This window comes from Myotis myotis, unplaced genomic scaffold (assembly GCF_014108235.1).
Source record: "Myotis myotis isolate mMyoMyo1 unplaced genomic scaffold, mMyoMyo1.p scaffold_m19_p_17, whole genome shotgun sequence".
NCBI classification, from domain to species: domain Eukaryota; kingdom Metazoa; phylum Chordata; class Mammalia; order Chiroptera; family Vespertilionidae; genus Myotis; species Myotis myotis.
The window spans coordinates 7,975,705-7,999,012 of record NW_023416321.1 but is presented as its reverse complement, the minus strand read 5'-3'; the positions used below and the strand labels follow the sequence as shown (position 1 = coordinate 7,999,012).

General features: G+C 49.4%; 2 protein-coding genes across 2 annotated transcripts in view; both read right to left on the bottom strand.

The window, feature by feature from the left end:
• Window positions 1-1,175: 1,175 nt before the first annotated feature.
• Window positions 1,176-4,796, bottom strand: GJD3 (gap junction protein delta 3). The gene is made up of 2 exons (XM_036342132.1): window positions 4,582-4,796; window positions 1,176-3,841 (listed from the first exon to the last, which is right to left on the bottom strand). Exon 2 carries the CDS (start codon window positions 3,835-3,837, stop codon window positions 2,962-2,964), a length of 876 nt encoding a protein of 291 aa, XP_036198025.1. The 5' UTR covers window positions 3,838-3,841; window positions 4,582-4,796; the 3' UTR covers window positions 1,176-2,961.
• An 11,579-nt stretch (window positions 4,797-16,375) lies between these two features.
• TOP2A (DNA topoisomerase II alpha) overlaps window positions 16,376-23,308 on the bottom strand; it is a 31,176-nt gene continuing 24,243 nt past the window's right edge. Inside the window, exons 30-34 of the mRNA XM_036341072.1 lie at window positions 21,766-21,918; window positions 21,417-21,540; window positions 21,030-21,073; window positions 18,011-18,210; window positions 16,376-17,469 (exon numbers count right to left, since the gene is read on the bottom strand). Of these exons, the coding sequence (XP_036196965.1) occupies window positions 17,344-17,469; window positions 18,011-18,210; window positions 21,030-21,073; window positions 21,417-21,540; window positions 21,766-21,918 (647 nt within the window). The 3' untranslated portion in view covers window positions 16,376-17,343. The remainder of the gene's footprint in view (window positions 17,470-18,010; window positions 18,211-21,029; window positions 21,074-21,416; window positions 21,541-21,765; window positions 21,919-23,308) is intronic.

The window sequence follows — 23,308 nt, the reverse complement described above, 5'->3', positions numbered from 1 at the left end:
GTGAATACGGACTTGACCTTCACGGCAGAGCGGGTAGTTGGTATGGGGACCTGGATCGGGGGCTCATGGCAGCCTTACAAGAACACGGGATTGGGTAGAAGCTCACGAGGCCAGCCTGTCATCCCTCGGCCCCCAGGAGGTGGCCCCGTGAGCAGGGGGCACAGAGGACAGGTTGCAGGAGAACCTGGCTGCTCCTGGGTGAGAGGGCTGAGTGTGGCAGCCCTCAAGGGTCCTCGGAGACCAATTCTGCCTCACCCCACACAGCAAGCCTCGGAGAGGGCAGTGCCCCTGTCCAGGGCCACACAGCAAGTTAGTGGCAGACGGGGGGCCAGTACTCAGGGCTCCCACCTCTCAGCCAGGGCTCTTGCCTGGATCTCTGCAGCCCCGAAGGAAGCGTCAAACACCGAGCTCTGGGGGGTCTGGGAGGTGGCAGCGGAAGGCGTGTTTGGAACAGTTAGCAGCCAGGTTGGGCAGGAAGATTCCTGGGCGGGAAGGCGTTTCTTCCCCTGGGGCCCGCCTGCCGTTTCTACGTCCGCCACCAGGTGGCGGCAGCGCCTCGCTTATCTCACCATCGGCCGTGGCTGGCGTGGGCGTGGGCCAGGGGCTCTCTTCCTCTAATATTTTCTCACATTTTCCTTGTGAAACGGAAATGAAATTTAACACAATATACCTACACAGTAGGTAGGCATTTCAGTGTGTAAATGCTTGGGCCCAACCACGGGCAGATACGACATAGTCCCAGGTTTGCTTCTGTTTTTAATGAACACATTGGGATTTAAAGGAAGTAAGAAGGTCAGAAGCCACCGTGTAGGGCAGTGATGGCGAACCTCTTGAGCTCGGCGTGTCAGCATCTTGAAAAACCCTCACTTAACTCTGGTGCCGTGTCACATATAGAAATTTTTTGATATTTGCAACCATAGTAAAACGAAGACTTACATTTTTGATATTTATTTTATATATTTAAATGCCATTTAACAAAGAAAAATCAACCAAAAAAATGAGTTCGCGTGTCACCTCTGACACGCGTGTCACAGGTTCGCCATCACTGGTGTAGGTGAAGCACAGGAAAGTTAAAGGGAATGGTTGGTTGGACGTTGCAATTAAAACTGACAGCGTATGACAAAACCATGCGAATCCCCCTGCCCCCCCCCCCCCCCCCCCCGTGAAACCCTTAATGGTCTGTATGGAAAACAGGTTTTCACTATGAAAATGTTCAGTGGGAACTTCTTTAGTGGGGAGCACCTCTTGGCATTCTGAGCCAACAGGGTCCTCCCCCTCCTGTGACTAGAGCCATGGCCCCTACATTTACAAGGTGCCCCCCGCCCCCGGGGTCGTACCTTTGCTGCTGGGACCCTCCAGAGCCTGAGGTTGCCCACAGTGGCTCACAGATCATCGCTGTCAGGCAGTGTCTCAGCCACAGCACAAGTGGCATCTTGTGCTCAGGGGCTGTCCTATGCATTGTAGGATGTTTAGCAGCAACCGTGGCCTCTGCCCCTTGGAAGCAAAACTGGTCACTGTGGGGGTAGGAAGAGCAACTTCGGTGTGGACTGGAGCACGGACACCCTGGGAAGCCAGAGCGATGGGCTGGCAGCCTCAGAAGCAGGGCCTGGGTGTGTGGGGGTGGGGGTGGGGATGGGGGCAGGAGGGCAGGGTGCTGGACTTACTCTGAGAACAGGGGAGCCCCTCGGGCAGAGGGAGGGCTATTTAGAAAGTGCCCTCAGGCTGCTGTGTGGAGTAGTCTGTGCAGGAGAGCCCAGGAGGAGGCTGGAAGGAGCATGGAGAGGGGAGGGCCAGAGAGGGGAGGGCCAGGGAAGGGGGAGAAAATGGGGCAGAGAGAGTCATGGCAGCCTGCAGCAGGCCTGAGGGTGCAGTCAGAGGGTGGCCCCTGGGTGTCACGTGGGTCCTGGGTGATCCTCTGGAAACCAGCCCCACTGGGGCAGTAAAGGAGAAAGACAGACGGCAGAGGAGAGACAGGAGGACAGGAGGCAGCCTGTCCACAGCTCTTCCTATTCCTCCAGGAGGGGAGAGGGTGGTGGCTGCAAGAAAATGCAGGGCCGGGAGCCTGTCTTGGGGAGATTTCTTCTGAGTATGAAAGGGACGCAGCCGTGTTTGTGAGCTGGGGAACAGAGCAGCAGGCAAGGAGGGTGGAGCTAGAAGTGAAAAGTCTCCCCCTCTGATCCACTGCTCAACCCCATTCTACCTCCAGGAGGAGGGCCCTGCCACCGGGCCCACCTGTGGATGGTGCCCAGGAGCCGACCAGACGGAGGCCTGCCCAGGTGCAGGGCACCTCCTCCCCTGCCTTCCTGTGATGCCCTTGCAGGTAGGGAGGGAGCCACTATGGCTGCTGCTGGCACCGACCCTGATCATCCACAGTGCATATCAGAGATTCCCCCCACACAGCTGACACAGGGCACACACATGCCCACGCCGGATGTGCATGTGTAATCACACGTGCACACAGAGTTGCCACAGGATTACACCTGCGTGCACACACAAGAGGGCTCACAGAGGTTTTACGTGTGCACATGCACACACCTCCACTGTGTACGTGTGTACCTGTGTGCACATACACAGGGAGCCCACGCAGAGGCCACACGTGTCTGAACGAGGGCCTCGGGATGCTGGTGCCGCAGTTGTTTTTGTCCCCAGCGAAACAAGCAGGTCACCACCTGAACCCCACTTTACGCGTTGCTCGCCCACTTTCCCTCGGCTCCCCTCCCGCGGGCGCCCTCCTTTCCACCTGGATCGCGGCATCTGGACCTGCCTCAGTTCATTCTACGTCCCAGCTCGGCTGGGAGCACGAGGGAGGTGCGAACGGAGGCTGCTGGGCCGCCACCCCAGGCGAGACGCGCCCCCGCGGGCAGGTCCTGGGAACGGGTCGAGCAGAAGCCGCTTCTTGCTTGGGCTGCGGGGCGGGGTTCCGCCGCTGCGCTCGCCCTGGGCTCCGTGCACCAGGCGGCCCTAGATGGTCAGGTCCTGGCGGACCGTGGCCAGTGACGCCTTGCTGCGGCCGCTGCCGCCCTCGCTGTCGCCGCCGGCGGGCGCCCGGTGCGCATAGGCGGGCGGGGCGTCGGGGTCGGGCCCGGCCCGCCGCGGGGACAGCGCTGGCGGCGGCGGCGGCGGCGGCGGGAGCAGCTTCTGCGCCTCCTCGTGCGCCCGGTTGCGGCGGTTGTCGCGCTCGGCCGCGGGGCGCGGGCGGCCCTTCCAGAGCAGGTGGCCCAGCTCGGCCACGCTGAGCAGCGCCGAGAGCAGCCCCACGGCGAAGTAGAAGACCACGAAGACGGTCTTCTCGGTGGGCCGGCTCACGAAGCAGTCCACGGTGTGCGGGCAGGGCGGGCCGGCGCACGCGAAGTGCGGGGCCACGCGGAAGCCGTAGAGCAGCGTCTGGCCGGCCAGGAAGGCCAGCTCGGCGCCCAGGCGCAGCGCCACGCTCAGCAGGTAGCAGCGGCGCGCGCGGCGGGCGCGGCGGGCGCCCTCGGGGGGCCCCCGGCCGCCCGGCTTCCCCTCGTCGGCGGCCGCGCCGCCCGGCTCCTTGCTGGCCTGGTGCATGGAGTAGATGGCGAACAGCACGGGCGGCGCCGAGAGCAGCAGGATGTGGAAGAGCCAGAAGCGGTAGTGCGAGACGGGGAAGGCGCGGTCGTAGCAGGTCTGGCGGCAGCCGGGCTGCAGCGTGTTGCACACGAACTCCTCCTGCTCGTCCTCGAACACCGCGCCGCCCACGGTGGCCAGCACCAGGATGCGGAAGATCAGCATGACCACCAGCCACAGGCGGCCCACCAGCGGCGACTGCAGCTGCACGGCGTCCAGCAGCGAGCTGAGGAACGCCCACTCCCCCATGGCGCTGGGGGCGGGGGGGGGGGGCGTCAGCGGCCGCAGGCAGGGCCCCCCCACCCATGCCCCCGGGAGTGGGCCCAGTGGGACCTCCTCTAACCTCCTGGTGAGTCGGGGGTCAGCGAGGTCTGGGTTTAGCAGGGATTTTATGGGAACAAAGAAGTTAGCAAGGGGGGCGGGGGCAGGAGGGGTTTGGTGAGTCTCAACTAGGGGTGTCCCTCTCCCTGGGGCCGGTGGGTGCTGGGAGGAGCCCCTGCCTGGTGCTCCAGCCTGACCCCTGGGCCGGCTCCGTTGGGCCTTAGGTTCCTCCAGAGCCTAGATTCGCAGGCGGCGCCTTGGAGACCATCAGGGCCGCCCTGACTGCACTTGAGAAGCAGAACCCAGCTGCGCCCTATGTGCTCAAGGCTGCTTTCCGCGGCCAGAGTGGTGCCTCGAACCCAGGACTCCAGACCCAATTTGGTACCCCACCTTTTTCTTCCTCTGCCCTTTCCCCTGCAGTGAGTTTCTCTCTGGATTGTGGGGTGACACAAAAGGAGTCCTACTCCATAAGCTATCAGGACCCTTTGTCCTGGGTATCCCCTGCCCTCCGACCCCAATGAGGCAGGAATGCGGCCCAGGCCTCTCCCCTCTTCCCCCTGGCGCCCCTGGGCTTCCAGTCTCCCACATCTCCTGAGAGAGGCTCCCCAACACACACTCACACGGGCCCCACAGGCTCCGGACACCCCCAGACCCTCAGTGGACCCCACTCACCCTGTTCCTGGAGCTGAGGTGTTAAAGTTGAGCGAGGGATCTTGGGAGATGTCCGGGACCTGTTCCTCCTGGTCCCTCTTTCATTTTCCCTTTCAGATTTGGCCGGGATGGATGACAGGACAGGATGGCCGAGAGGGGCTAGCTCGCCCCCCTCTCTTAAAGGGACAGGGTGACCCTGTTGGCTGGGTCCACCCTTGGGAACAGACATAGGGACACACCCCTTACTGGATTCTGCCAGCCCTCCCTTTCCCACCCCCTCCCCCCCATTCCACAGCTGTGTCTCCATCTGGAAACTGGGGGGGGGGGGAGGAGGCTGCACCCCTTATTGAGGAAACTTTATGGAAGCCGGTCCCGGGCAGACTCCCCCAAACTGGAAGGCCTAGATCCGCTATCGACTAACTATCCCTTTAAAGGCGGTCTTCGGGGCTGGAGGGCGGCTTGGTGCTGGTGTTGGGGGCACCGGCATTTAAGAGGCAGCAAAGCCGGTAGCTCTGGTTCCAGCTCTGCTACTGACCTTGGACAAGTCACTGAGCTCTTCTGGGCCAGAGTCCCCTGGTTGGTCACCTGAGGCGACTGCAGCCGACCCTCCCGTTTCCTTCCAGCTCCGCGTCTTAATGCTGAGGTCCAACCGGTTACAGAGGACAAAACACGGGCCAGAAAACTCCCGCACGGAAAAACACTTAGGTATCGAGAGCGCCTGCCTTGGGTAGTTAAAGAAAAGCTGTTACTTCCTGCTTTCTGTAAGTCCCAGACTTCCTCTGGTGAGCATGTTATCTTATAACGTGGGAAATAGACAGAAAGGCTCCCTCCCATAGGCTCTGAATTGGATCACCTCCTACGGCTCTAGGTGGCAAGAGAAGCTGCCCCATAGGATGACCCTGGTGACCTGAGCAGCCAGGGAGGGGACGCTGTCTTTCTAGGAGTTTTCCCAACCTGCACACCAGGCCCCTCCCTCACGGATGCACCTGCCCTGGGCCAGGCCCTGTGCGGAGCGCATCGCACCGGTTAGAGGACTGGAACCTTGGTAGCAGGGAGTCTGAGACTCAAAGGATCTAAGCCACCGTCACATAGCAGGTCCCAGCCTCAGGCCTGACCCTCCTGGTTCTGAGTTCATACTCCAAAGCCCATCATGGAACTGTCCTCCGTCGAGCCTGGCTGCCTTCCCAGGTGGTGTCGACACCCAGGGCCCGACAGTCCAGGGCTTTGACTGGGCTGGTGGGCACAGGCACAGGCACAGGCACAGGCACAGGCACAGGCACAGGGGTGGGCCTTGCTACCCCTTCCTGTGCGGGAAGGGTGCCAGGACTCACCTGCTCAGTGGCTTTGCCTTTCCCCTTCAGCCCTGGGGGTCTGTGTGGTTTTCCATGTTGACAGGGACCCCGGGGTTGGTTTCAGGAAGGGGTGGGAAAGGTGCCCTTCATCCCCTCTGGCTCAGGGGCCCAGCCCCGCCTGGAAAAACCCCAACTCTTTCCACCCCCGTGCAGGGTTCCCTTGGGAATGGGCCTGGGTGGGGAGAGACGGTCCTGGATGAAGTCCAAGGGAAAGCACATGCTGGGGCCACACCCCCCAAAACAGGAAGTGGGGTGGGGGCACTGCAGACCTCACCCCATGACCTCCTCCTGCTTCTGGCAAAGCTGCTTTCCAACCCCCAACTTCCGTCCACAAGCATGGGGCTCAGGGACACACCTCATCGCCCCCGACTGTCCAGGAATGGTCCCTGCCCTGTCCCCTTGCACCCTGCCGGGTCAGCCCACTGGGCCAGCCTGGAAAAACCCATCAGACCTACTTGCCTGCGGGGGGTGGAAAGTGGCTGAGGTGGTGGTGGGCTAGGGTGGGGCGGGAGGCGGAGAGCCCATGGTCACCCTGCAGTGTCCCCAGCCCCTGCTGCCACAGGCCAGACACAGGAGACTCTGCAATCACGGCCCGTCTTCCTTCCCAGATAGCGCTGTCCAGCCTGGGAGGAGGTGTTGCTGATGCTAACCAGGGCTGGCGGCATTGGCTCCATTCTTGGCCATACTTGCAGCCCGGGGCCCGTCCTGCCCTGTGCACGTTCAGTCCCTGCCCCAGACACTCGCCCTGCCCTGCCTGGCTGTGGAGCCATTTCCCATGTCTGCCACACATGGACACACGCATGCAGGCATGTCATTGTTTGTACCCAGTAAGTGCCAGGATCAGGAAACGATTGTATTTTCTCTTCCCTGTGCCCCTCTGACATGTCTAAAAGTCTTTACAGAAACGTTGCCTTCTAGTGAGGCCTTCACAACCACCCTGAGTGGGATTTACCCCCCTACTTCCTAGCCCTTTTCTCAGCTTTATTTTCTTTGCACTGATCACTACATTGCATGCTTTTTCTTATTTATCCCGTGTAGCATCCATCTCTCCCACTATCACGTGAGCTCCAGGAGGGCATGGGCGATTAGTGCTTTATCCCCTGTCCTGTCTCCAGCACCCAGAACAGCTTCTGGCAGGTGTAGGTGCTCACTAAATATCAGTCAGGCAGATGCGTGAATGAAGTGGGGTGGGAGGTTACAGAGGGTGCGGATCTTCTTTGCCTCAAATGATGCGAACCGCGGTGGGTCCCACGCCTCGGTCGCTTGTTCTGGTGTCCTCTAGAGCAGTGGTTCTCAACCTTCTGGCCCTTTAAATACAGTTCCTCATGCTGTGACCCATAAAGTTATTTTCGTTGCTACTTCATAACTGTCATGTTGCTACTGTTATGAATCGTCATGTAAATATCTGATATGCAGGATGGTCTTAGGCGACCCCTGTGAAAGGGTCGTTCGACCGCCAAAGGGGTCGCGACCCACAGGTTGAGAACCGCTGCTCTAGGGCTTGTGATCACTGGAGCGGCCAATCGGGATGTCCAGTCCGGGGCAGAAATGAAAACTCCAAGATGGAGTGATGGTAAAGTCCTCCTGCCCCAGCTCAGCACGCGTGTGGAAGGTGCGGGTGTGAAGGCTGTGGGCATGGCTGGTTCCTGGTTACTTCTCCTAGTCCTCCGCCCCCCGCCCCCACCTGGCTGCACAGTTTCTGGCCCTTCAAACTCTCCCCAGGCCTGCACGCCCTCTGGATCCCACCGCCTTCTGCTCACGGGTTCCCCCTGCGCCTCTCGCTTCTCCCCTGGCCCTCAGCCGTAACAGGGACCGGCCTGGCCTGAGGCCTTACCTCCTTCCTTGGCTCTACTTAAGATTAGTTTCAGCTGTAGCACAAAAGTGCTAAACAAAAGATGCAAGGACACCTCTAGCTTGTAAAGGCCCCAGGAAGCCACCCTAACTGACCCGCTTGCATATCATTGGCTGGGATGACCGTCCACAGGAAGCTGGGAGATGTAGTCTTTATTCTCGGTAGCCTTGCACCCGAGATGGGAGAATTAGCCTTCATTGTCACAAATCTGTTTCTGGTCTTGGCCCTCCACTCCGCCTTGGGGGGGTCAGAGGAACTCAGTTTCCCCCAAGGGAAGCCTTCCCCGTCTTGCTTGTCATCTTGTCCCCAGGCCCCTCCGGGCCTGCCTTTCTGTGTCTCCCCAAGTCCCATCCCTTCTTGTTCTTGAGCAGAGAAGTCATGACTGCCAACGGGAGGCCCCCACCTGGTCTCTTTTCCCCGTTTCACCCATTTCTAGGTTGTACCTGTAGCAGCTTTGCTCAGAGAGGACAGTACGTGGGCCTGGCAGTGGCTGGGACCGGCCGGCGGCTCTCTGAGCGACCACGGGACTTGGGAGTCCCTCTCTCCTTTCCTTGAAAGCCTGGAGTGAGTGAACTGACAGATGAGAGAAACAGCCTTGGGACTGGGTTGGGGAAAGTGTAAGGATCTGAATTGTCAAGAGGCATTTTTCGAAGTCCCTTTCCCTCCATGCAGCTCTGAATGGCCCCTGTTTGTAAGTGCCAGGTGGTATAAGCAACCACAATCTCTTCCTGCAGCCTTGGGTCCTCGACCTTCTTTCTCTCCAACAGCCCAGGGGCAGAAGTGGGATCAAATTAACTCGAGGTCAACTGATGGGCACAAGTCCCTCCCTAAAAGCAATACTCCTGGGTCTTAAGGCCTGACCTTGGCCAGGCTCTGGAAAGTCACAGGAAGTTACCAGAGTCAGAAGACAAAGTCACTCATGGATTGGGCTTCCTTTCCTCCTGCTAAAATAACACTTACTGCTATATCTTTTTGCATTCATCAGGATGTATTGGGCCACTTGGAGGCCAATGAAGATACTGTCTGACTGAAAGGAAACAAATCTGACTTCAGAAAGTACTGAGGACAAATGTAAGGGGGAATGTAAAATGATACAACCTCTTTGAAAAGGGTTGGCAGTTTCTTATAAAGGTAAACCTACACCTTTACAATGACCCAACAATTCCAAGTTGAGTATTTACCTAAGAGAGATGAGAAAATATGTCTGTAAAAAACATGCTAATGTTCCTAACAGCTTTATTTATAATAGGGCCAAACTGGAAACAACTCAGTGTCTATCAACAGGTGAAAAGATAAACTATCCATACGATGGAATAATATTCAGCAATTTCAAAAACATCCAGGGAACTAGCCGAGGCCTGTGTGGCTCAGCTGGTTGGAGCATCACCCTGTGCACCTGGAGGTCACCAGTTCGGGGCACATGCCTAGGTTGCAGGTTCAATCCCAGGTCAGGGCGTGTGCGGGAGGCAACTGATTTATGTTTCTCTCCCTTCCTGCCCCTCTAAAAATAAATAAAATAAAATAGGAGGAAACATTTGTTTTGTTTTTTGGTTAACCCTCATCTGAGGATGTTTTTTCCACTGATTTTTTAGAAGAGACTGGGTAGAGACAGAGAGAGGGAAACATCGATTGGTTGCCTCACATGTGACCGGAATCGAACCTGAGACCCTTCAGTCCTGAGGCCGGCACTCTAGCCACTGAGCAAACCGGCTAGGGCGGTGGTCGGCAAACTGCGGCTTTTGAGCCACATGCGGCTCTTTGGCCCCTTGAGTGTGGCCATGAAGTTTCGATCGCACTGTATGTGCGCGCCCCACGTGGTATTTTGTGGAAGAGCCACACTCAAGGGGCCGCAGATTGCCGACCACTGGGCTAGGGCAAGGGGGAACTATTGATACAAGCAACAACATGGATGAATTTCAAAAGCATAATGCCAAATGGAAGAACCCAGACACAAAAGCATACATACTGAATGATTCCATTTATATGAAGTTCTAGAATAGGTAAAACTAACCTATAATAGTAAGATTCTGATCAATCCTAGTCTGGGGTTGGGGTTGGAGAGACACATAAGGACTTTTTTTGGGAGGTGGAAATATTTTGTCTTGATTGTGATGGTGGTTATGTAGGTATTTACATCTGTCAAAAGTCATCAGTCTGTACATTTAGAGGGGTACATTTTATGCATGTAAATTATACCCCAATAAAGTTGCTTTAAAAAGAAAAAAGTAATGTTGGTCTGTACTGCACCTCTTTTGAGGTGATGAGAGAGAATAAGACTGTCTCTAAGTCATGGTTACACACTTCTCTGTCCACCTCTCTGGGCAGGCTTCTGTCCTCGTCTTCCTTCACTGTCTGTTAGATGTGACAAGGATCTCAGGGTCTGGGCCATTCTTAGTAAATGTTACTCTTGCTAAATTTGAGATGTAGCACAGTATTTTGCAGACCAGCTGTAAACAGGATGAACTCAACCAATGAGTGTAGCCCACTGCAAAGAAGTCAACATGTAATTGACTAAACAAATAGTGTCTAGTTTTCAAGAGCAACTTGACCTCCTGCTCTAGAGATGTCATCATCAGGAGTTACAGCTGGCCAACCTTTTGCAAATGAGCTGGGGGGCTGCGCTTTAAATCACCTGTGAACCTTTTTGTATCTGAGGGTTGTATAAACAGAAAAGACTAAAAAGGCTCTTCAAAAGATGCTTTGATGGGGGTTATCCTCTCTTTAGTCACCCCAACAGCACCCACTTTAATGTGGTTGACAAATATTGTGAAGGCGATTCTGGGTTGAACACAGCTCAGCAGCTTTGCAAACTGTTCCCACAGGTAAATTGTCAGGTGGTGGCTGAATGAAAGCTTTCTGGTGGCACCCAGAAGTGAAATTGTGCCCACCAAGCTTAGCATTTTTAATCCTCACAACTGAATAGGCACAACTCAACAATTCTTTGCATTTCTTATTTCTTTCTTTTTTCTGCAACAAGCTTTATTGTTTCCATTTGGCCCAAAGCATGGGAGAGGGCTTTAGGTTAAAAGAATGGCTAGTAGTTCCGGGGAGAGGCTCAGGCAAAAGCTAGACACCAGGGGGAAGCAGAGGGGCCCTTCAAAGGCCTCTGGCCTCCAAAGGCTCCTAGTAGTGCTTGAGGGTGAGTCTTTCGAAGAGATACTCGCCCAGCCCAGTATGGGGGCCGGCAGCCTGCGGAGGTGAGTCAGGTGTAGCCCATCTTCTTGATGAGTTTTACCTCCTCACCCGGAAGTGGTTCTCCAGGAAGTCACAGAGCTGAGGGTCTGCGAAGGTAGAACCCAGGGCCTGCAGCTCCTGACCCAGGGCCTGGGTCAGGTTCCTCTCCAAGGCCGGGGCGGCTTCCAGGGCCCTGAGTTTTTCCCACTCATCTTGGGGAGGCTTCAGCACGTCCTGGGAGAGAATGTGGCCGCCGCGCTGGTTTCACAACTTTAAGAGACGCTCAGTGCCTCACGCTTCTCCCACAACTCTCTCGGAAGAAGTGGCCCATGCCCTTGAGAGCCACATCATTGCCTTCAAAATAGAAGCCCCGAGAGAGGTAGGTGTGGCGCCCACAGATGCAGGTTGGCCAGGCGGTTGACCGCAGCTTCCACCTCAGTGGGATAATTCCGACGAATTTGGGAGCTCATGGTTGTTCGGCAATCAGGAGTAAAGTAGAAAAACCCCCGGTGTGTTGGCTGGTCTCGGAGGGGGTTCTGAAGGTGGTGACTGGATAGGATGCTGGAGAGTGGTTGGAGAAGGAACCTCCCTGGGTCTGTTCTGTCCGAACACTGTAGAAGCGAGAGCCAGATGGCACTATCATTTATTATTTCTTATTAAGTATGTTTGACATTGTTGCAACACATCTACTTGTAGGAAGCCCATTGTTTCATAAAACTGCTCTACAGTGTGGCCATTTATTGCCAAGTTACTGTATGTGCATGTCACTCTTATCGATAAGGCACTGTAGTGACACCAACACCCCCTGCGTGGGAATGTATCTACTGTCGCTACTTCACCCATGAGCATGGCCTGAAATAAGAACCACACGTTGCAAGAATCACCTTATGACAAGGGAATCCAACAGCAAACACTATGCCAGTAAGGAACTGCTCTTTGTTAAAGCTTTTCCTGGTCCGGCAAAGACACGGCATATTAATGTGACTGTATTCTATTAATGTCTTTAGAACCAGAGCGGAAAAGTTAGACTTTCTAATGAAAGAGGACCTAGTGACTGCTTCCTAAGGAAAAATAAACTCCACGTGAACGTATTTGCAGCGTCCAGAACCGAGGCTGGCATATCTACTGTCCCAGGTGATCCTGGGTTCTTTAGGTACCAAAATGGACTTTGTATTAGTCCGAGTTTTCCAGAGAAGGAGAACCAAAATGGACTTTGTATTAGTCCGAGTTTTCCAGAGAAGGAGAACCAATAGGATCTACAGTTAAGTCCTCACGTTAAGTCCTCATCATCGTTAAGATGATGATAGGTGGTATAATTCCTGAGCCTGAACACCAGGTCGGTGATGTAAATCTGAGTCCCAAGCCCCAAGCATCAGGAGCACCAAGGTCTTAAAGGCAGATGGGATGTCTCAGCTTAGAGATAGGAAAAGGAGGACGGGCGAATTTGCTGTTTAGGTCCTCAGCATTTTGGATGATGCCCACCCACATTGATGAGGGTAATCTTTGCTCAGTTTATTTTATTTATTTTAAAATACATATCTATATATCTATATCTATATCTATACTTATATATATTAAAGCCTAAGCGACTGACCGGCTGACCATCCAGTAGCTATGATGTGCACTGACCACCAGGGGCAGACACTCAACACAGGAGCTGCCTAGCGACAGCAACTTTGCAGAGTGCCCTTGCGCACTCCGGGACCCCTCGGGGGATGTTGAACATCGGCCAGATCCCCGCAGGCCAGGCCGTGGGAGCCCACCGGTGTACGAATCTGTGCACCAGGCCTCTAGTACATATATATGTGTATTTTAATATGTATATTTTTTATTGATTTCAGAGGAAGAGAGAGAGAGAAACATCAATGATGAGAATCATTGTCAGCTAAGTTCTTCTGGAGACATTGTTACAGACAGACTCAGAAAAACATTACCAGCGGTCTGGGCATCCCTTAGCCACGCAAGCTGACACATAACAATGAGCCATCACAATGTTTTCAACACAGCCTGCAGACATCCCGCTCAGGTTTGCAATGTGCAGCACGTGAGTGAATGAGAAAAGCGCCTGAGTTTGATTCCTGGAGTGGTAGCAGTTCAGCATCACATTAGAACTAGAACCTGTACATAACATTTATGAACAGGAAAAAAAATATTTTCATTTTTAAAGAAAACATGTAACATTTATTATTTTTCCAGGTTGTAGGTTCAGCCCTTGATGGGGGCACATATGGGAGACAACCGACCGATGTTTCTCTCCCTCCCTCTCAAATCAATAAAAACACATCCATGGGTGAGGATTTAAAAAATAAAAAGTTCTGGGAAAACATGACTTTTAATGACTGTATATTACATGGTAATAGGGATGTACTAGTTTTAACCAATTCTCTAATGCAGGACATCTGTGCTCTTCCCAGTGTAAATAATGCTTTTGGACTCAAACTTTTTGCTTTTAAATTTTCAGAATAATTTCCCGAAGGTGGAATTACTGAGGAAAGGGATATTGGGCAGACAAGAACAGATATCCATTACACTTGAAGAAAAAGTGAGTTAAAAGGTTTTCTGCCCTAGCCGACTTGGCTCCGTGGATAGAGTGTCAGCCTGCGGACTGAAGGGTCCCAGGTTCGATTCCGGCCAAGGGCACATGCCTGGGTTGCGGGCTCGATCCCCAGTAGGGGGTGTGCAGGAGGCAGCCGATCAATGATTCTCCCTCATCATTGGTGTTTCTATCTCTCCCTCTCCCTTCCTCTCTGAAATCAATAAAGAAATATATTAAAAAAAAAAATAGTTTTCTATGTGCTTGGATTTCAGGAAAAATGGCCAGAAATCACTGAAGTCCCATTGCATCAGAACAAATTTGTCTACTAATACAATTTTTGAATCCCTTATTTTCTCAACCATTTTTATAACTTGTAATTGATGTAATACCTACTTATTTAAGCAATGTTTCATATTTATATATAAAAATAAATACATGCCAAAACCAGTTTGGCTCAGTGGATAGAGCGTCGGCCTGCGGACTGAAAGGTCCCAGGTTCGATTCTGGTCAAGGGCATGTACCTGGGTTGCGGGCACATCCCCAGTAGGAGATGTGCAGGAGGCGGCTGATCGATGTTTCTCTCTCATCGATGTTTCTAACTCTCTATCTCTCTCCCTCTCTGTAAAAAATAAAAAAATATATTTAAAAAAAAATACATTTTATAAAGGGTCTAAATGTGTACAATCACTTCAATTTATTAGCACCAGAATTTTAATCTCCTAAGATGTCAGTGGCTTAAGGAACGAAGAGTCAAGGGATGTATTATTCCCTTGGAGTCTTTTTTATTTATTTTTTTAAAAAAAAAACATTTTTATTGATTTCAGAGAGGGAGAGGGAGAGAAACATCAATGATGAGAATTATTGGTTGGCCACCTCCTACACGTCCCACACTGGGGATCGAGCCCGCAACCTGGGCATGTGCCCTGACCAGGAATCAAACTGTGACCTCCTGGTTTATAGGTTGATGCTCAACCACTGAGCCACGCCAGTTGGGCCTTTCGTGTCTTTTTAGGTAGCAAGTGCTTTAATGATCAGGGGCAAACTTCTACTTTCTAAAGGGAAATGTTTCTGATTATTTTTCTTTCTAAAGAGGGTGCATATGCTTTTCGTCCACTATTTATTTTGCAAACAAATGCGTACTCACCGGACAGGGGTTTCACCTTTGATTTGTAAACTGCTTTCTATTTAAAAAAAATATTTTTATTGATCGGCTGCCTCCTGCACACCCCTGGGTATGTGCTCTGACTGGGAATCGAACCATGACCTCCTGGTTCATAGGATGCTGCTCAACTACTGAGCCACAATAATTCTTAATGAGTAACTGGTATTCTTCATTGTACCATAATTTAAAATTTAGGTTACTTTTAATTTTATTATTAAAGAAATGTCAATATTTTGTATATGGCTTTTTGGGAGATAATTGTAGATTTACACATAGTTGGGAGAAATACAGAAATGCCTTATACACTTATCCCACTTTCCCCAATGGAAAGTACAATTATCATCTTAACTACAATATTGTTTTCTGTGTTACTAGAACTTGCATTAGTGTGTTTTTACTTAGTTTTTTGCATGTCCAATTCTTTTCTTGAACTAAATTTCTTAAAGTGAGAATTGCTGGGACAGAGTGTGGCCTTTTTGTCCAGATTCTGATGAAAGGACTCATTTTTCCTTTTAAAATATATTTTATTGATTTTACAGAGGAAGGGAGAGGGATAGTCAGAAACATCGATCAGCTGCCTTCTGCATGCCCCCCCACTGGGGATTGAGCCCACAACCAAAAGTACATGGCCTTGACCAGAATAGAACCTGGGACCATGAGCCAAACCAGTTAGGGCCTTTTCATTTTTTTAAATCAACAGTACCCTTGGGGATATGTTTAGCTTATCCCTCTAACTCATTTACTTTTCTTCTAGTACCTTTAAAAAAATAGTTTTATTTTATTTAATATACTAGAGGCCCGGTGCACAAATTCCTACACGGATAGGGTCCCTCTCAGCCAATTGGGGCTGGTTGGCCAGGTGGAGGTACTGCGGGAGGTTGGCTGTGGGAGTTCACTGACCACCCAGCCAGGGGGAGGGACTGACCACCAGGGGGCAGCTCCTGTATTGAGTGTCTGCCCCCTGGTGGTCAGTGCGCATCATAGCTACTGGACGGTCGCCTGGTCACAAAGGTCGCTTAGGCTTTTATACATATATATTTATTTCAGAGAGGAAGGGAGAGATAGAAACATCAATGATGAGAATCATTGATTGGCTGCCTCCTGCACACCCCCTACTGGGGCTCAAGCCCACAGCCTGGGTATGTGCCCTTGACCAGAATCGAACATGGGACCCTTTAGTTAGCAGGCCGATGCTCTACCTACTGAGCCAAACCAGCTAGGGCTAAAAATAGTTTTATTTTTGACATTTAAATATTTAGTATATTTACACTTAACTTTGGTGTAAGATGTGAGGAGGGGTTGGATTTATCTAAGAGTTGTTTTTTCAATTAGCCAGTTGCCCCAATATAATTTACTGATATCAAGTAGTTGACTAGGTTTATTAAAATAGTTGTTGACAAATGAAAAAGAAAAAAAGTTGTTGAAGTAGGGAATTGTTTAAAAATATACACACATATTTAAAATGCTTTACTGATGTAGGGCTAAGGCCTTTTGAGTGTGAAGAAAAATGCAGTACCCACGTATAAAATTCCTAGAGAAAAAACCTGATTGGCCTCAATTAGGTCATGGTGCCTATCTCCTAGACTCACCACTATGGCCAGGGGCAGTCAGGATCATTATAATATGATCAGAATAGTTCTCAAAAGGAAGTGAAGAAAAAAAGTGTCTAAATGTTTTGAAGAGGGATTTTACAATAAGAAAAAGGTATAATGCAGGGAGAAAAAAGGACAATCAATGGGTTGCAATGTTTAGAATGTTTTATTGAAGTACAAAATTGTTGGAATTAAGCTAAATAGAAATACATAGTAAATATTTACAACATTGATAACACCACTGAAGTCACACACATGTAAAAGGCAGAAAGGTCTTAACAAGTTTGCAAGTTGAAAATTACAGAGATTTCCTAAAATGGATATAACAACTAATTGCTGAGTATGGAATCAATAAAATATGTAATATCTTTGAGTAAATATTGAGCTCACTCTTCTGCAATCCAACACTCTATAGAAATTTGTTTTTGGGAAATTCAGACTCAGAGGCAGCAAGAGGAGAAAAGTGAAAAGTTGAGATAGTCACATAACTTAGGGTATAATTTCCTTCATCCTAATGTCTGTATTGAGGTTAAACTGCCAGGGTGTTTTTTCTTCAGCTTCTGCTGATATTCTGAAGAATATGAAGAATATAAGCAACTTCTCATTACTTGAACAAAAATTCAAAAAAGGCTGACTGGGGAGTATATTTTGTACTAAAACTACAAAATTCTATCTGATGGAAAATTACCTATACCACAAAGAGAAAACAGAATCATGCTTTATCTCATATTTATGAAAGTAGGAAAGGAGGTACAGTAGATAGACTCCAATTCTAGCTTAATATATGGCCAATAAACTACATTATGCTGAAGTGACTACTGCATAACTATCTCTAGAGTCCAGAAGTAAAATCAGATTTTAAAGACAAAACAGACTAAAAACATAGACAAAGCAGAGAAGAAAACAATGCCCGTGAGATGGACCGCCCTTTAGATGGTGTTATAAAGAGGTAAGGGACACTGCGGTCTACACACTTCACTTTGATGGTTCCAGATTAAAACTATCTTCCCCAAACTAAATTCATAGGGGAGGAAATGAAAAAAAAAAATATTGAGGTAACTTTAAAACCAGTCTTCAGCTCAATAAGATCATACTTAAAATAGTCACCTCACATTTTAAAACAGATCTTCATCTGATTCTTCAAGGTACTTAATAGGTTTCTTTGTCCGTCCAGATTTTACCCGAGGAGCCACAGCTGAGTCCAAGTCCACATGGAAGTCATCACTCTCCCCCTTGGATTTCTAAGAGAAAAGCCAAAGTAATTTGCACATGTTAACCTGACAGCAGAATTTCAATGTAAAAAATATGTAATCTAAGTCTAAGACAACTCTCCCATGGACTAAGAGGTATGTAACTTTGTTACTAAACTAAATACAGTAAAAGCTAATGAATTGGGATTTAAATTTTCTTATAAATGTGCTAAATTATTAAGAGCAAAGCTTGGTTATGTTTTAAAACACCTACAGCAGCCCTAACCAGTTTAGCTCAGTGGATAGAGTGTCTGCCTGAGGACTGAAGGGTCCTGGGTTTGATTCCGGTCAAGGGCACGTACCTCAGTTGCAGGCTCCTCCCCAGCCTGGGCCCTGATCAGGGCTCCTGCAGGAGGCAACCAATCGATATATTTCTCTCACATCGATATTTCTCTCTGTCTTTCCCTTTCTCTTCCACTCTCTCTAAAATTCCATGGAAAAATATTCTTTGGTTGAGGATTCACACACACACACACACACACACACCCAAAACAAAATCCACCTACAGCAAAGAATTAGGATAAACACCCACCTTGCTTGTGACTGCTTTAGAAATCATTTTCTCAAAATTAGAGTCGGAATCATCAGAAGAGGATGCCTTCCTTTTGCGGCGAATCTTGGTTTTGGGGGGATCTGGCTTTTGAGGGACATCAGAAGTCAAGCTTGGATCCTTTTTAGTTCCTTTTGGTGCAGCCCTTTTTTTGGCACCTGTAGTGGAGGTGGAAGACTGACCTGCAAGTCAACACAAGCATTCATCGTGGCCACTCTAACATTTGCAACTGTGGATAAATCCTGTCCTGGTCATAGCAATGAGCTAGATAATGCCTGGCATTTTGAGAAACATGCTAATCTTAGAACTTTTAACCACCATTTTTTATTATAAACATCTAAAGATTAGATTTGCTTTCATTTGGAAAAGACTTAATTTTAATATCAGTAGTAAACTTTGGGAATAAAAAATTAAGATTGACTTGTGGCAACCAATATTAGTTAATCCCAATATTATTTTTTTTTATATATATTTTTTTATTGATTAAGATATTACATATGTGTCCTTGTCCCCACGTTACCCTCTACCCCCCACCCCCCCCACCCCCGCTCATGCCCTCACCCCCCGTTGTCCATGTCCATTGATTAGGCCTATATGCTTGCATATAAGTCCTTTGGTTGATCTTTCCCCCTTACCCCCACCCTCCCCTACCTTCCCTCCAAGTCCCGACAGTCCAATCAATGCCTCTCCGTCTCTGGATCAGTCCTTGTTCATCAGCTTATGTTGTTCATTATATTCCACAAATGAGTGAGATCCTGTGGTATTTATCCGCTCTCAAGTTCCATCCCTGCTGTGGCAAATGGTAAGAGTTCCTTTTTCTTCTTCCTCTTCTTAAAGAATACCTTTCAGCATTTCATATAATGCTGGTTTGGTGGTGATGAACTCCTTTAGCTTTTTCTTATCCGTGAAGCTCTTTATCTGACCTTCTATTCTGAATGATAGCTTTGCTGGATAAAGTAATCTTGGTTGCAGGTTCTTGCTATTCATCACTTTGAATATTTCTTGCCAGTCTCTTCTGGCCTGCATGGTTTCTGTTGAGAAATCAGCTGACAGTCGTATGGGTACTCCCTTGTAGGTAACTGACTGTCTTTCTCTTGCTGCTTTTAAGATTCTCTCTTTATCTTTTGCTCTTGGCATTTTAATTATGATGTGTCTTGGTGTGGTCCTCCTTGGATTCCTTTTGTTTGGGGTTCTCTGCGCTTCCTGGACTTGTAGGTCCATTTCTTTCACCAGGTAGGGGAAGTTTTCTGTCATTATTTCTTCAAAAAGGTTTTCAATATCTTGCCCTCTCTCTCCTTCTGGTACCCCTATAATTCTGATGTTGGTACGCTTGAAGTTGTCCCAGAGGTTCCTTACACTATCTTCATATTTTTGGAATCTCTTTTCTTTTTTGGTTGGGTATTTTTTGTTTCTTTGTATTTCAAATCTTTGACTTGATTCTTGGGATCCTCTTTTCTGCTGCTGGATCTCTGTAAATTATTCTTTATTTCAGTCAGTGTATGCTTAATTTCTAGTTGGTCCTTTTTCATGTCCTCCATGGTCTCCCTATACTTATTGAGGGATTCATTAAATTTATCGGCGGTTTCCATAAAATTCTTGAAAAACCTTATAACCGTGGCCTTAAACTCTATATCCAATCGTTTGCTTTCCTCCATTTCTGCCATTTGTGACCTGTTTCTTTGTCTCCGCATTTTGGCAGCTTCCCTGTGTTGATAGAGTGGCCCTGTGCGCCAGGTGTCCTGTAGGGCCCAGTAGCTCAGCCTCCCCAGTTACCTGGGGTGGACACTCTTGGTGCACTCTTGGTGCCTTGGTTGTTGTAGAATCACTGGGAGGAATTGACCTCCAGGCCAATTGGCTGTGAGAATCAGCTGTGTCTAAAGTGGGAGAACTTCTGTGCTGAAGACACCCTTCTGGGGCAAGACTTGCTTCAGTGGGGCTTTGGTGCTCACTGAGTCTGCTCCCTGAGTGCGTCCCTTATGGATCTGAGGAGTTGCAGTCTGGATGGACCCCCTCTGACCACTGGGTACAGTGGCTCCTGGTTCTAAGGAGGTGCTAATTCAGCCTCTGCCTGAGGCCACACAGCAGGAGCCACGAAGAGGCTCAGCTGTGAAGCAATGCAAGCCGCTGCGGGGCCTTGGGCCTTCTCCTGGAAGCTCCAGGTCTGCCTGGTTCGGCTGCAGTTAGGTACATTCACATGCAAAAGCCTCTGCCGCAGCCTGGGTGGGGCGGGGTCTCAGGGAGTCAGAGGGCGGAGAAAGCAGCCATGGCCGATTCTCCGCCTGGAGTCGCGCGTCTCAGTGTTCCGGTAACGGCTGCAAGCACCTCTGAGGGAAAGCCGCCCTCAAGTTCGCTCGCTGCCGGATAGACCAGCCTCTCCCCGTATGAGTCCTGGGTCCCCAGAGACTTCCTGGAACCGGAGTTCAGAGCAGTCAGGAGCCCGTGACTCAAAAAGTCCGCCGCGTCCTCAGGTGCTACCCCCTTTCCTCGCGCGCGCACCGCCGTACCTCTGCACTTCACCTCCGCAGCGCCTCTGGCTCTCAGCGTGCTTTTCTTTCCTTCTAGTTGTGGAATTTACACTCAGCCAGCCTTCCTGTTGTTCTGGATGATGTTTGCTCAGTCCTTTGCGGTAATTTTCAATTGTTGTGTGAGGCGATAATTTCCCGGTGTTTACCTATGCCGCCATCTTAGTTGCTCTCTAATCCCAATATTATTAACACATCTCTAAGACAGGCTTTTTGCCGCTGTTTTCTTTACTGTCACGTGACCTCCTGGTTCATAGGTCGACTTTCAACCACTGAGGCATGCCAGCTGGGCAGCACATTAAATGTAGAACCTCTTTATTTGCAAAATTAAACCTAATGAACAACATCAGTGTAATGCTAATGAGAACCCACATTTATTTTCAAAGGCAGGGCTTGGCTAATGTAGTCTGCATTAGAACCCAGGTGGATCTGAGCACCCCAGGAAAGCAGACAGCTCCCTCTTTTTACTTAGTACACACCTGATGTGGCGCTCTTCTGTGGCTTCAGTTCTTTGTTCGTATGTCTAGAAGAAAAAAATTACATCCTGAGAACCAATTCTAAATGTGTCAAACAACAAAGAATACATCATCAGCTATTAAAAATAATCATGACAGCCCTACACAGTTTGGCTCAGTGGATAGAGCGTCGGCCTGTGGACTGAAAGGTCCCAGGTTTGATTCCGGTCAAGGGCATGTACCTTGGTTGCGGGCACATCCCCAGTAGTGGGTGTGCAGGAGGCAGCTGATTGATGTTTCTCTCTCATCGATGTTTCTAACTCTATCTCTCTCCCTTCCTCTCTATAAAAAAAATCAATAAAATATATTAAAAAAAATCATGATAAAACCCATATTAGAAAAGATACTTACTTTGGGGAAGTTTTGGTCTTAACTGGACTAGCATCTGATGGGACAAAATCTTCATCTTCACTTTTTTTATCAATATCTGAGAAATCTTCATCTGAATCCAAATCCACTGTGAATTTGGCTTTTGCTATTAAAAACATACATATACAAATAATCTATTTGATCCACAGATTGATATAACATTTCATGAAGATTTCAGCTTCAGTTTAATTTCCTAAAAGATGCTTTAGTTTAAAAATTTTTAAATATAATTACTGCTCTAAGATAGAACAATTTCTGAGATTAAGTGCCCTGAAATATATATTGGCCATTAAAATCTTAGTGTGTCTACATATTCGTCAGTTTTTCTTACTTGCTGCTCTTCGTGGCTCTACTTCTCGTGGAGGAACATCAAAATCACTTTCATTACCGCTCATATCTGATTCCGAATCAGACCAGGGGTTTCTCTTCTTTCCTTTTTGGATTGGTTTAAATGGCAATGTGGTTTGTTTCTTTGCTTTGTTACCTAGAAGGGAGATTAACCAACTTTACATATTCTTAGACCCACTTTTCTCTATCATCCATCCTTCAAATATTTCTTGAGCTCTGGGCTAGTATTGGAATACAATGGTGAACAGAAACAGAAGTCTCTTCTCATGGAGCATATAGCTTAGTCAATGAATCCCATAATATGTGTTGCAGAAAACAGATGGCGGTGTAGGTAAATCGCCTGTACTCGCAGCCTCCTACAGCCACATCAAAATTACAACTAAAATACAGAACAACTATCATTCAGAACCGCCTAAAAGGGGGCTGAATGGAAGTCTGACAACTAGAGAAGTAAAGAAGAAAGCATACTGAGACTGGTAGGAGGGGCAGAGGCGCTGAACGGGCTGGACTGGCACCCACGTGTGCTGCTTTTTTAATAGGGAGAGAGACGGTCTCTGTGGAGGCTGCCTGTGAGGAGCAAGGGGTCCCAGCCCTATACCAGATGCCCCCATAACTACAGGCTGTAAAAAGCAGCAGGGATTGGGGCTCAGTGACACGGAGACTGCTGGAGACTCAGGTGTTCCTTTTAAAGGGCTGGTGCAGGAGCTGAACTGAATGTCCTGCTTCCTCTGAGCTGCAGCGTCAGGATGAGGCTCCGGGGGACCCAGACACATAAGGGGAGGAACTGGATTGCCTGGCATCGGGGCAGGAACTTGGGAGCAGCTTTCTCCCAGACCTGGGTTCTCACAGGGGTTCCTGTGCTGGGACCTCCCCAGTTGCAGGGATGACTGGCAGCCTTACCTGTTTGCTCCATCCTGGTTATTCCCTGAGACCCTGCCCCATCTAATTTGCAACCCCACCCAACCTCTTTGCAGCGGCTTGTCCTTGCTCAGGCTTCAGACTGTGCTAAAATAGTGCAAACAAGCTGCAGCGGGGTTTAGCAATAAAAGGCGCAAGACCCTGCTGGAGCATGAGCCTAACTTGCTTCACAGCTGCACCTTGCCTGGGCACCTCCATACCCAATACAAATAGCTCCTGCAGGGTGCCCCCAGGCAGTGGCTGACTGCACCTCCCTGGAGGCCCTAGAGGCAATGCTCCCAGTGGACATCTTCAGACCATAGCAGATTATATCTCTATACATCCATTAGCAACACATTCATGGGGCAGACTCAGTGAGCACCAAAGTCCCACTGAAGCAAGTCCTGCTCCATAGGGGTGTTTCTGCACAGCAGCTCTCCCACTGTAGCCATAGCTGGTCCTTACAGCCAGTTTGGCCTGGAGGTCAATTCCTCCCAATGAAACAATCCAAATTCCTATCAACTGATGAACAAAACAAAATATAGTATCTTTACAATGAAATATTATTTGGCAATAAAAATGAAGGAAGTATTGATACATGTTTACTACATGGATGACCCTGGAAAACA

Excerpts from the sequence above, each read along its gene's own strand:
- GJD3 (XM_036342132.1), bottom strand. The coding sequence starts at position 3,837 with ATGGGGGAGTGGGCGTTCCTCAGCTCGCTGCTGGACGCCGTGCAGCTG.